A 13,555-nucleotide genomic window follows, 5' to 3' on the forward strand; every position below is an offset into this window, starting at 1 on the left:
GGCCACATCCCTGCCGCCCCAATCACCGCCCTTCTTGAGCCGGGCCACACAGCTCCACGCTCCGCCCCCGGGCGCGGGACTTGACCTCCGCGGCCCGGCACCCTGGCGTAACGGTGATTGCCACATCTCGGATTCGCCGCGGGGCAACTACCTGGGAAAACCGCAGACTGGGCAATAAAAGACTGCATCAGGCAACCGGATGCTGGGTTCTGTTGACTCCAGGAAGAGGAGCTCCCGGGCCCAGGGAAGTGCGCGGGCTGGGGACTGGGCCACGGCGCCTCCCGCCGTTCCTTGCCATCTGAAGGCGGGGAGGGGTGGGGAGTTGGCGCTTGCAAAGATACACTCAAGACTGCAGACAGTAAATCAAGTTTATTTGTGTTCACAGAACATACCGGGCAATCTCGACAGTCGCCCCGTGACAGCCCACCAACCCCCAACCCTCTACCCCGCAGCCTCTCCCTAAAGGCGACTTCAAGAAGATCAAAGGAGCTCACGGATCTCATTCCCAATGGTCCGCCGAAGTCTCACACAGTAGACAGACGGAGCTGAGATGCTGGAGGATGCAGTGTCACCTCCTAAACTTACGACCCACCACCAGGCTTCATCCCAGCCGGAACGTCCTCCCCCACCCGAGTCCTCCCCACTTCTTCTCCTACTCTGCCGCAGTTCCAGGTGTCCTGCCTCCACCAGTCCCACAAAGCTCAATAAATACCAAGAGACCTGCATTTACAGCAGGGGGAACATCTCACACCCTTGCATAAGTTAAAATAAATATTACGTACACCCCTTCATCACCTAGGAGGACGTACATAAATACATATAAATATTAATTAGGAGCAATAAGAAATAAATTAACGACGCTCTAATTCCCACCGGGCTTAGCCCCAGCTTGGCTGTGCCTCGGTCTATGTGCGCCTCAGTCCCGCCTCAAGCACTGGGTGTCGTCTCCGCTGTAGTGTTCTGAGTTCAAGTTGCCTCGGAAGTCCCAGTTTGGGATACGCTCTCGCGCACCAGGTACGCCTGGTGTTTCTTTGTGGTTTTTCGGATTCTTTTTGGGGAGTGCGGGGAGTCAAAGTCAGAAGGCGGCTGGGTGTTGCTGGAGGAAATTGCTGAGGTCCAAAGCGTAGTCCGAGGGCTCCGAAGTCAGATTAAAGGGCTCGAGGACCGGGGGCACAGGAGTGGGCGCCTGGGATGCGGTGCTGGGGGCGTCCTCCAGAGGCAGGGGCGCTGGCACACCCTCTTCAGCTATCAGGATCTGGCAGAAGACGATGGTGAGCAGCAGAAAGAGAAGCCTTTTGGCTGGGTTCGGTTCCTCGACTGGCAGCTGGCGCCGGACCTAAGGGGTGACAAAAAAGGAGACAGGTCATGTCGAGGCCTCTGGAGTCGAGTCATTCCCCAGTGACTCCAGGGCAGCACACCCCGCGAATGCCCACTTCGGCGATACTCACCACTCGAGGGTAGAGAACCCTGCGGCTGCGCTTTCGGTGCCCGCGAGAGGTGCTGGGGCGCCCGGCGGGGACCGCTGCGGGCTCCGGGAGAGGGTCGAAGGTGAAGATCTCAGGACCGGAGCCCCGCCGGGGTCCCGGGTTGGTGGAGGGGGCCGGGGTCGGGGCCTGCAGGATGGTCATGGTCGGGTGGCAGCTGCGAGAGTGACACATGGTGCCCTGAGCGGAGTGTAAGGCCAAGTGCAGGCCGGCTGCCGGCAGAGTTAATTTATGGGCTCCTGGAAATTGGGCGGGTCCTTCTAACTCCTCCTCCCGCAGCTGGGGAGCGGTTGGCAGCAGCGGTCTGGAAATTCCAACGATTAAACAAAGGGAGTGGGTGGAGACTTGGCGTGCGCAATCCTAGGCGCCCAACTGTACGTTGAGTGTGTGAGTCGCGAGTGGGGGTGGGTGAGATCCCGGGCTGTAGGCACATGTCGGGGCATGTGGCATCTGGAGAGGGGTTCGCGACAGCCTAGGAGATGGTTTAGCCACAGGATCCCTCACAGGCCCCAGCACTAGGGACCCAAGAGGGCTTTTTTTTTTTTTTTTTTTTTTTTTTTTTGGAGACGGGGTCGCGTTCTGTCGCCAGGCTGGAATGCAGAGGCGCGATCTCGGCTCACTGCAATCTCTGACTCCCTGGTTCAAGCGATTTTCCTGCCTCAGCCTCCCCAGTAGCTGGGAATACAGGCATGCACCACCATGCCCAGCTAATTTTTGTATTTTTAGTGGGGACGGGGTTTCACCATGTTGGCCCGGATGGTCTGGATCTCCTGACCTCATAATGTGCCTCGCTCCCTCCGTCCTTCTTCTAGTAGTCTCAAGTTGCTATTGTTGCCATCTTTATGTCCATGAGTTCCCAATATTTGGTTCCCACTTATAAGTGAGGATATGTGGTATTTGGTTTGCCCGCCTCGGCCTCCCAAAGTGCTGGGATTACAGTCGTGAGCCGCGGCGCCCTGCCAATAGGGCTTTTTATTGGAGATCAGGCCGTCCTGCTACAACACTGACCCAGTTACATGTGCACATTCATGTACTTGTAGGTATCCTTAGAAAATACACTCCCCAAGAAGGAAATCGTTACAGAAATAGTCAAGATTAAGAGAGAAATGAACACAGTAGCACACACAGACACAAACCTGCCTGCCTGAGCACATATGAAGACACACACCGCATACCCATAAAAAAGAATGAAATTATGTGCTTTGCAGCAACATGGATGCAGCTGGAGGCCATTATCCTAAGCGGATTAACTCAGGAACAGAAAATCAAATACCACACATTCTCACTTTAAGTGGGAAACATTGAGAACTCATGGACATAAAGATGGCAACAATAGCAACTTGAGACTACTAGAAGAAGGACGGAGGGAGCAAGGCAAAAGTTGAAAAATTATTGGGTACTATGCTCAGTACCCCAAACCTCAGCATCATGCAGTATACTTAGGTAACAAACCTGCACATATACCCCAAAATCTCAAATAAAAGTTGGGGGAGAAAAAAGGACAGAAAGATTAAAAAAGTAATATACAATGGTGGGGCATGGTGGCTCTCGCCTGTAATCCTAGCATTTGGGGGGGCTGAGGTGGGAGGATCACTTGAGCTCAGGAGCCTGGGCAACATAGTGAGACCCTGTCACTATAAAATAATAATAACACACAATTAAATATTATTCAGCCATAAAAAAGAATGAAATCCTGGAAAAAAGGAAAACACATACCACATGCACATACCAACACACGTACACAGCAAAGGTGCAAAGACTGTATAGGGGCAGTTCAGCAAAACTACTCTCTTAGGAGTGTGCAGAAATATTCAAATAAAGGCTAGTGCAGAGGGCCACAAATACAAAGGCAATAGGTTAGCAGCCATCTAGATTTGCCCCTTGCTGTGAGTCAAACAACCAAATTTATGGGAAGAACATTCTAAATCGTGAGACATACAAATGTTACAGTAATGGTAATTACTCAACTTAAAGCAGATTCACATTTCCATAACTTCCTTACAGACAGCTGCTCATGGACACAGAATTTAACTTTTTATTTATTTATTTATTTTTGAGATGGGGTTTGGCTTTGTTACCCAGGTTAGAGTGCAGTGGCATGATCTCGGCTGACTGAAACCTCTGCCTCTTGGGCTCAAGCTATCCTCCTACCTCAGCCTCCTGATTATATATATATATATAATTTTTTGTAGAGCCAGGGTTTTGCCATGTTGCCCAGGCTGGTCTTGAACTCCTGAGCTCAACCAATCTGCCTGCCTCGGCCTCCCAAAGTGCTGGGAGCCACCGCGCAGAATTTAACATCTTTTGAGCATTCACCTGTTTCAGGTGCCCTCTGTTGAGGGTACTGCTGTTGAGAATCCTGAGGCTAGTTTCAGTATAAGTGCTGTGTCATGCAGCTCCCCGAGGAAAGCCGGATAAAGCTGATACTCCAGCTGTGAGGGCCTTACCCTCCAGCATGAAGAGGGAAACATGGCCAGGAGAGCTCTCTATCTCTCTCTCTCTGTTGGTCTCTCTCTCTCTTTTTTTTTGTTACATTGAGTTTCTGCCTGAAGGAAAGGCAAGCTTTTTTGAAGATCCTAAGAAAGGCCGGGCGTGGTGGCTCACACCTGTAATCCCAACACTTTGGGAGGCCAAGGCGAGTGGATCATTTGAAGTCAGGAGTTCAAGACCAGCCCGGTCAACATAGTGAAACCCTGTCTCTCCTAAGAATACAAAAATTAGCCAAGCATGGTGGCGCATGTATGTAATCCCAGCTACTCGGAGGCTGAGGCAGGAGAATCGCTTCAACTCAGGAGGCAGAGGATGCAGTGAGCTGAGATCGTGCCACTGCACTCCAGCCTGGATGACAGGGTGAGACCCTGTCTCAAAAAACAACAAACAAACAAACAAACAAAAACTAAGAAAACTGAAGACTAAGTGTTAAGGGGGACCCAAATAGCTAGTGTTCACATCTGTCCAATCAATCAGGGACGGCTTCATGGAAGAGTGGCACTGGTGGTGATCTTGAACAGTGGGTGAGATATGACAAATTCAGATGTGGAGGATGACTGTAAGAATGGAATTAGCAAAGACTTTGAGCTGGAAAAGTACAGGATGTGTTTGGGGAATCACAAGAAAAACAATCTCAGAGTAAGTTTCCTGTAAGGCAGTAGTGGGATGTAATAATGGCTGGAAAGGAGTGGAATTGGGCAGAGTGGGGAGAGCAGAGCTGCTAGGTCTGGAGCCTGGGTTTCACTCTAGACTGTAGAGCTTGTGGGTTGCTGGATGAGATAAAGGGAAGAAAATTCAAGCAGGGAACTGATTGGGATGAGGAGTGATGCTCTGGATGGGGAGAGACTAAGGCAGGAGACAGGAGGCTATTGGAGGGGCTCAGGTAGATGGTAACAAGAGCCTGAGAAGGTGGCCCTAAGAGACGTTCCTAGCATAAGATAATCAGAATTGGGCAATGAGGTGGGTATCATTAGGGGAAGGGAGCATGGGGGAGGGAGGGTTGCCGACAGCAAGAGGATGAAAAGATCTGAGATTACTCCAGAGATTTGAAATACATCTGGCTCAGATCTTTCCACCATCATTTTAAGCCTGCTGCACAAAGTGAATACACATATGATGTCTTCCATTGGAGGCTGTGTCATACACGTCTTTGTGTCCTCCAGAGAACCCAGCATGGTATCTTGTAGGCAGTAGTTGCTCAATAATCTTGTTAAACACCAGGTGAAATGTACAACTGTAGGTGTGCATATAGTATCCCCACCTTGGCTGGGTCACACCAAGTTTCTGAGATGTGGTTACACTCCTCCAAACCACTCATACAAATGTACAACGTCTTTAGAAAAGCTGGGACAATTCTTACACAGACACCAAACAGCAAACACTTTTCCCATTTAGGAAACACTTACACGGATTTTTCAATCAAGAACATGTAGGAACACAAATAAGAGGACAGGCCACAACCGGCTAGAAATAGATACACTACTGCTGTGTGTACAATTCCTGGGCCTACAAGTCACTTTATTTTATACTCGCTACTCTTATCTAAATACACAAGATCCCTTCCACATTACACACTTCTTCCTGGCCTGCATAAAACACACCTCCTCTGTAAACAAAGGCTCATTGCTTTCCCATGCCTGCCTTCACACCTGCCATCATTCTTACATTTACACCCAAGCACAGGGAGCCCACCCCCACCCCCAACATCCTTATTCCAAGGCAACTCGCAACTCGCACGCTACACAATGACCAACATAAACCCATGACTACTTACACATGTGCACAGACCCTCACACTCACGCAGACATAAATTGGGAGTAGGGAGAGCTAGTGATGATGGAAGAAAACTAGTGGGTGGGAGAGAGAACACAGCACCAAAGTTTAGGAATGCATTACTTGTTTATGATGGAAAATTTCTCTAGGGCATTAGGCAGAGGAGGGGAAATGAAGGGGATGCCAGGATCTTGTTTTGTCACTACCTCCCACATCTGGAATCTGGGCCTGCAGTTGGGTCTAGTTATTCTCACTGTCCTCCTGGCACAGAGAGACCTTTCTTTGCGGCAACACCAGAACGGGACAAAGAGAAAACCTGAGAACTCCGACTGCTCACCATTCCCAACCAATCCCATTCCCATTCCTGCTACCCTCAGAGCCCCAGGGCTCTGCTCCTGCCCCTTCCTGCCACACAGGAAGCTAGGGAAAGGTTGGGGGTGAATCATTAAGCCAATAAGGGGGTGGGGGAGTGCAGGCTGGGGAATGAGTTAAGGCCAGAAAGTGCCAGGGGCTGAGACGAGCAAACTGAACTGGCTCCCACTGCCCTGATCCTGGAGAAGCAGGCCCTTAGCCTCTTCCATTTCCAACTCTCCTCATTTCCTTCCCATCTTCCCCTAGATCACCATGTTCCTTCATTTCCCTCGTTTGACCTTTACCTTGATCCATCACCACTGCTAACCTCCTTCTCAGCCCCTTGTTTTAATTCGTGACACATATCACGTTGGGGAATCATTTTATGTATTTACTTTTTGCTGTCGTTTGTCCCACCTACTGGAATATAATCTCTACGAGTGTACAGTGCCACATCTGACCTTTTTCTCATTAGATCTCTGTAGTATCTCCAGTACTTGGCTGTCACCTAGTAGGAGCTTAATAAATATTCTTAAATCTATCTCCTCTGAGGAGCTAAACCTCATCTCCAGAGAGGTCTGTTTATCTAGCCATGTTCCTTTAGAGGCCCCCATGTTTGCTCTTCAAAGAGGAGGTTGGTGGTACTCAGGTGTGGCTCAGGTGATCTGCCGCTGAATCAGGAACAATCGTGCAGTGACGACAGCGACAGCAAAGCCTTGGCCCGCGCCCTTTACAGTCCCTGACACAGGAGTGAGTCAGGCCTGCTGCCCCACCTGGGTACTGCTGCACTGCTGACCACAGGCCCAGAATGGGGGACGGCAGAAATGGGCACTGGCGGAGGCAGAATGGGCAGGGGAAAGGGAGGCAGGGATTTGGAAATGGGAGCATCTGAGAAAGGAAAGCAGGGTGAAGGGACTGCGCCAGGGTTCCTGGAGTCAGGGAATGACAAGTGAAAGCTTTTAGCTGCACCTGGTATTCAGTAGATCCTCAATAACTACTTGTTGTCTTGAGATGGGTTTGACATAGAAAGAAAACATGGAATAGCAGAAAGAACATATTGTAACCTAGTGGTGTTAGAGGAAATTGGGTTTAAGTGCCAGCTCTGCTACTTATTAACTAGGCAATATTGGGCCAGTTACTTAATGTTGCTGAAAATCTGTTTCCTCAATTGATAAATGGGCAAATTGACCTCTAGGTAACTGCAAAGATTAAGAATATAAACGTACTCCTTCTGGGCACATAGTAGGTGCTTCTTGCATGGAGCAGGGGCATTATTATAATTATGAGAAGAGGGACTGCTTTGGAACAGGGATGGGCGGCAGTGAGCCAACCCAGGAGTAGGGGACTGGAATGAGAAAATAACCTCCAGCTGCTAACATCACCAGGAGACACAAGTTCTCTTTCTCTTTTTATTCCACCCTCCCTCCCTCCCTCTCCATATCAGGCAGATTTTGTGGCTCTTTATTTTCCCCAGAGAAGCAAAGACTTCTGCATTTCTAGTTCCTGTTCAACTAATGCGAGTGATTTTATTTTTTATGTATGTCTTTATTTAATTTTTGAGACAAGGTCTCACTCTCTTACCCAGGCTGGAGTGCAGTGGCATGAACATGGCTCACTGCAACCTCAACCTCCTGGGCTCAAGTGATCCTCCCACCTCAACCTCTTGAGTAGCTGGGACTCCAGGCACGTGCCACTATGCCCAGCTAATTTTTATTTATTTTGGTAGAGACAGGGTCTTGCCATGTTGCCCAGGCAGGTCTCAAAATCCTGGGCTTGAGTGATCCTCCCACCTCAACCTCCCAAAGTGATGGGATTGCAGGCATGAGCCACAGAGTCTGGCCTTTCTTTATTTAAAAAATGTAGTTTAGCTGGGCACGTAAACTACGTGCTAATTCAGGCAATTCTCCTGCTTCAGCCTCCCGAGTAGCTGGGATTACGGGTGCACGCCACTACGCCTGGCTAATTTTTGTATTTTTGGTAGAGATGGGGTTTCACCATGTTGGCCAGGCTGGTCTTGAAAACTCCTGACCTCAGGTGATCCGCCCCCCTTGGCCTCCCAAAGTTCTGAGATTACGGGCGTGAGCCACCACACCCAGCCAAAAAAAAAATTTTGTTTTTCCTCACCACTATACTGACAAGGAACGGGTGATTTTAAACACCCCCTCCCACCTACGTTTTAGCTGGAACAATTCTTTAGAGGCATGGGTGTAGAGTGGGGTGGTGAGTTCTAGGCAGCAAGTTAATAAATGACCCCTAAAGATGTTCATCTAAGCTCTAGGAGGCCCCACATCAGGCCCTGGCAGTTCCCCTGATGCAAAACCATGGCAAGAGTTCCGGGAGCACCAAGGCAAGGTCACAAAAGTGGCACAGTGACCCTACCCTGGGATGCAGCTCAGCCTGACCCAGCCCAACTCAACCCAGCTACCCCGGAGGCTGCTACGAGCTGAGCCGGGAGCTGGAAAAGGGCCCAGCATTCCTGTCCTCCTGCCAAAGCTGGCTTCCTAGGACCCCAGTGTTGTGGCTCCTCCTTTGGTCTTGGTTTCTTTCCCACCAGATTATAACTCCATCAGAGTAGAACTTTATCTATCTTGTGTACTGCTCGATTTTCAGTGCCCAGAACTGTGCCTGTCAATCAATACAGGCTGCTGAAAAGGCTAGAAATACAGGATTGTTGATGTTATTACTGTTATGGTGTTGTTCCCGTGGGAAGCAGCCTGCATCTCTCTGTAGACAGCTCCAATGTCAGCCATTGGCGAATTTGAGATTTAAGTCAAAACATAATCATAGGGGAAAACTGCACAACAAATAAAGTATTTCCCCTTTTGTCCGGCCTTTTCAGACACCCTGTATTTACTGGATGAGTCGATCTACAAAGTGAAAGGCATAAATTAAAGGCTCTCTAATGTTTTTTCTCCTCTGAAACCCCATGATTCAGCAGCGTCTCCCATGTGTGCTCAGAAGTTGGACGTGCCTCCGGCCTACCCTCCAAAGCAGCTGCCATAGGCTCTTTTCTTCCAAGGTTGGGAGGGACAGTTCATTCCCCAAGAGGCCTCTCCAGGGGCAGAGGCAGGTGCTGAGGCTGGCCCGTCTGCAGCTCCCTGGCCCTACCCAGTGGGGATCGCGTGTCAGTACTGGGGCTTGGTGGGCTGCCAAGGGGTGAGCCCTGAGGCGGTTTTCTGGGAAGGATAGATGCCATGTGTGACTCAGAACCAAGTTAGGGAAAAAACAAGCTCACTCAATCGCCAGCACCCTCTGCCTGGCCTGGCTTTGACCATGAGCTCATAAAAGAGGAAGCTGGGCCGGGCAGACAGTAGCTCTGCTTTCCCTCATGTTTTCTCTCCACACCTCATGGATTCCCTAGAGTGTCTGGGCCTCAGGCCACCGTCATCCTAGCTCCTGGGCCCTGGCTCTTTTATGACACTTTCCCTTCCCAGACACTTGGTCATTTCTTTCCCCAGGTTGGGAATCCCACCCACCACAGTAGGGGAATTGCACACAAGGGGAGGTTGCAAATGGCGCTGTGTTCCTCGGCCCTGCTGAGGCCGCCATGGTCAGCCATGACCGTGTGGGTTTGCGCGTGTGACTGCTGTGTCTCTGACACAGACCAAGTGTTGCTGGCCCTGGAAGCCTGAATTAATAGATTTCTTGAGAGCTGAGATTCCCTGGTTCAGGAAAGAAAAAGGGGGCACCAAATGACTGGGCAGCCGAGCCACCCTCAGGGCTGCAATATTCCAGTTGGAACCAACTTACCTGGTACTTTTGGCATTCAGAACAGTTCACTACCAAAAAGGCACATTTTGTTTTAGTGAAAATGGGACAATCATGGGCCACAAAGCACCTTCCTAACTATTGTGCCTCCAGTTCACCTTCTATACCCCCTAGGGCTTTCTCCTTCAAAGACAGCCTTGACCATGTCCATGCCTGCTTTAGTACCTTCAGTGGCTCCAAACTCTCTGAGCTCCCAACCCAAACCCAAGCACCTTGCAGGCTTTCTCTTTCAACACCCCCATTGCTTCTTGATGTTGTGCGTCTCTAATTTTGTCCTTTTTCTCACACATGCCAAACTCTTACCCATTGGACCCTATAACCATTCTATTTCTTTTCCTTTTTCCTCCCTATTCTCCTGGGAAAAAAACCGCCCCTGACTCTGCCATCCAGAATTGGTTTATCTACATTGTATACAAATCTCTCAAAGCATCACACACACGATATTATAGTCATTTGTCTGTTTATCTTTCTGATTGCCAGGAGAGGCATGTGCCATTGAGATGCAGCCATCTTAATACTGGTAACCTCTTGACAAGGCCTAAAATTATTATCAAATTGTCATCATTAAAAAATTCAGTGGCCAGGCATGGTGTCTCATTCCTGTAATCCCAGCACTTTGGGAGGCCGAGGCAGGCAAATCACCTGAGGTCAGGAGTTTGAGACCAGCCTGGCCAACATGGTGAAACCCCGTCTCTACTAAAAATACAAAAATTAGCCGGGTGTGGTGGCAGGCACCTGTAATCCCAGCTACTTGGGAGGCTAAGGCAGGAGAATTGCTTGAACGTGGGAGGTGGAGGTTGCAGTGAGCCGAGATCGCGCCATCGCACTCCAGCCTGGGGGAGAAGACAAGACTTCTCAAAAAAAAAATCAGTAAGAAATGTATAAACCAGATATTCTCAACCTATCCCTGTGGGTTGAACTCATCCTGTCTCTGACCCTGAGCCTTTCACATAAAATTTGGTAGTATTTGGTGATACTGCATTTTGTTTTAAAAAGTCAGGTAGATTGAAGTATAATTTAAATACAGTAAAATTCATCCTTCTTAGGAGTAGTTTTTGATGAGTTTTGATAAATGCATATAGTTTGTGTAAAGGCCTCTACCATCATGATATTGTTTTCCATCACCCCAAAAGTTCCCCACATCCCTTTGTAGTCAGTTCTGTCCCTATCCCCTATAGCAAACACTGATCAGACTTCTAAGCTTACAGTTTTGCCTGTTCTAGAATGTCATACAGATGAAACTACAGGCAGGGCACGGTGGCTTATGCCTGTAATCCCAGCACTTTGGGAGGCCGAGGCGGGAGGATCATCTGAGTCTGGGGGTTCAAGACCAGCCTGACCAACATGGTGAAACCCTGTCTCTACTAAAAATTAGCGAGGTGTGGTGGCAGGTGCCTGTATCCCAGCTACTTGGGAGGCTGAGGCAGGAAAATCACTTGACTCCAGGAGGCAGAGGTTGCAGTGAGCTGAGATCACGCCATTACACTTAAGCCTGGGCAACAAGAGCAAAACTCTGTCTCAGAAAAAAAAGAAAGAAAGGAAAGAAAGAAAGAAAGAAAGAAACTAACTACAGGAGACACTCTTTTGTGTCCAGATTCTTTTGCTCAGTGTAACATTTTTGTGATTCATCCATGTCATGGCATGATTCAGTAGTTCTTTCCTTTTGACTTCTGGATAGCATTCCATTGTATAAATATATGACAGTTGGCTTATTAATTCACCATTGATGGACATTGTGGTTTTTTCTTATTTTTGGAAATGATGAATAAAGCTACTATGAACATTCATAGACAACTCTTTTTGAAGACATGTATCTAGGAGTAGTATAACTAGGTGCATATTTAGCTTAGTAAGAAATCGCTGCTGGGCCCAGTGGCTCACACCTGTGATCCCAGCACTTTGGGAGGGAAAGGCGGGAGGATTTTGTGTGTGTGTGTGTGCGCGCGCGGGGAGATGGAGTCTCCCTCTGTCACCCAGGCTGGAGTGCAGTGGCACTTCCTGAGTTCCAGCGATTCTCCTGTCTCAGCCTCCCTAGTAGCTAGGATTACAGGCAGGCACCACCACGCCCAGCTAATTTTTGTGTTTTTAGTAGAGACGGGTTTCACCATGTTGATCAGGCTGGTCTGGAACTCCTGACCTCAAGTGATCAGCCTGCCTTGGCCTCCTAAAGTGCTGGGATTACAGGTGTGTGCCACCATGCCCAGCCTAAAGGCAGAAGGATTTCTTGAGTCCGGGAGTTTGAGATCAGCCTGGGCAGCATGCAGTGTTGCGGGAAGTCAGGGACCCCGAATGGAGGGACCGGCTGAAGCCGTGACAGAACATAAATTGTGAAGATTTCATGGACATTTATTAGTTCCCCAAATTAATATTTTTATAACTTCTTACACCTGTCTTTACTGTAATCTCTGAACATAAATTGTGAAGATTTCATGGACACTTATCACTTCCCCAATGAATATCCTTGTGATTTCCTATGCCTGATTTTACTTTAATCTCTTAATCCCGTCATCTTCTTTGTAAACTGAGGAGGATGAATGTCACCTCAGGACCCTGTGATTGTGTCAACTGCACAAATTGTTTGTAGAGCATGTGTGTTTGAATATGAAATCTGGGCATTTTTAAAAAAGAACAGGATAACAGAGATGTTCAGGGAACAAGACAGGTAACTTCGAACTGGCCTCCGGTGAGCCGGAGGGAACAGAGCTATATTCCTCCTCTTTCATAAGCAAATGGAAGAAATATCGCTGAATTCTTTTTCTCAGCAAGGAACATCCCTGAGAAAGAGAATGCGCCCTGAAGGTAGGCCTATAGACGGCCCCTTTTTAAGGTGTCCCGTCTTTTACGGTCGAAGCCGAAGGGATGAAATAAGCCCCGGTCTCTTATAGTTCTCCCAGGCTTATTAGGATGGGAAAATTCCCACCTAACAAATTGTGGTCAGGCAGATTACCTGCTCTCAAACCCTGTTTCCTGATAAGATGTTATGAATGACAATGCGTGCCCCGAAACTTTATTAGCAATTTTAATTTCTCACCTGGTAGTCCTGTGATCTTGTCCTGCCTCCATTTGCTTTGTGATATTTTATTACCTTGTGAAGTATGCGATCTCTGTGACCCACACCCTATTCGTGCACTCCCGCCCCTTTTGAAAATCGCTAATAAAAACTTGCTGGTTTTACGGCTCAGGGAACATCATGGATCCTGCCGACATGTGATGTCTCCCCCGGACACCCAGCTTTAAATTTCTCTCTCTTGTGCTCTTTCCCTTTATTTTTCAACCCAGCTGAGACACTTGGGAAATAGAAAAGAACCCATGTTAAACATCAGGAGCAGGTTCTCCCGAGAATGGAGAAACCTGGTCTCTACAAAATTAAAAAATTAGCCAGGCATGGTGGAGCGCGCCTGTGGTCCCAGCTACTCTGGGAGGCTCAGGTGGAAGGATCACTTGAACCCAGGGATCGAGGCTGTGGTGAGTCACGCTCACACCACTGCACTCCAGCCTGGGAGACAGAGCGAGACCCCATTCTAAAAAAAAGAAAAATTAAGGACTGGGCTCGGTGGCTCATGCCTGTAATCCCAGCACTTTGGGAGTCCAAGGCGGGCAGATCATGAAGTCATAAGATCGAGACCAGCCTGGCTAACATAGTGAAACCCTGTTTCTGCTAAAAATACAAAAATTAGCTGAGCGTGGTG

General features: G+C 48.7%; 1 protein-coding gene and 1 long non-coding RNA gene across 2 annotated transcripts; one reads left to right on the forward strand and one right to left on the reverse strand.

Moving 5' to 3' along the window:
* Positions 1 to 76: 76 nt before the first annotated feature.
* LOC105553124 lies at positions 77 to 750 on the forward strand. The gene is made up of 2 exons (XR_001008103.1): positions 77 to 248; positions 386 to 750. It is a non-coding gene; the product is annotated as an uncharacterized LOC105553124 (long non-coding RNA).
* Positions 351 to 1,682, reverse strand: IER3 (immediate early response 3). The gene is made up of 2 exons (XM_011999085.1): positions 1,449 to 1,682; positions 351 to 1,336 (listed from the first exon to the last, which is right to left on the reverse strand). The coding sequence occupies exons 1-2, from the start codon at positions 1,656 to 1,658 to the stop codon at positions 1,076 to 1,078; spliced, it is 471 nt and encodes a 156-aa protein (XP_011854475.1). The 5' UTR covers positions 1,659 to 1,682; the 3' UTR covers positions 351 to 1,075.
* Between the last annotated feature and the right edge of the window lie 11,873 nt (positions 1,683 to 13,555).

Source organism: Mandrillus leucophaeus, unplaced genomic scaffold, assembly GCF_000951045.1.
Source record: "Mandrillus leucophaeus isolate KB7577 unplaced genomic scaffold, Mleu.le_1.0 Scaffold581, whole genome shotgun sequence".
Classification (NCBI taxonomy): domain Eukaryota; kingdom Metazoa; phylum Chordata; class Mammalia; order Primates; family Cercopithecidae; genus Mandrillus; species Mandrillus leucophaeus.

Excerpts from the sequence above, each read along its gene's own strand:
- IER3 (XM_011999085.1), bottom strand. The coding sequence starts at position 1,658 with ATGTGTCACTCTCGCAGCTGCCACCCGACCATGACCATCCTGCAGGCC. Across the intron at positions 1,337-1,448 it reads GGGTTCTCTACCCTCGAGTG|GTCCGGCGCCAGCTGCCAGT; the intron begins GTGAGTATCGCC and ends GTCACCCCTTAG.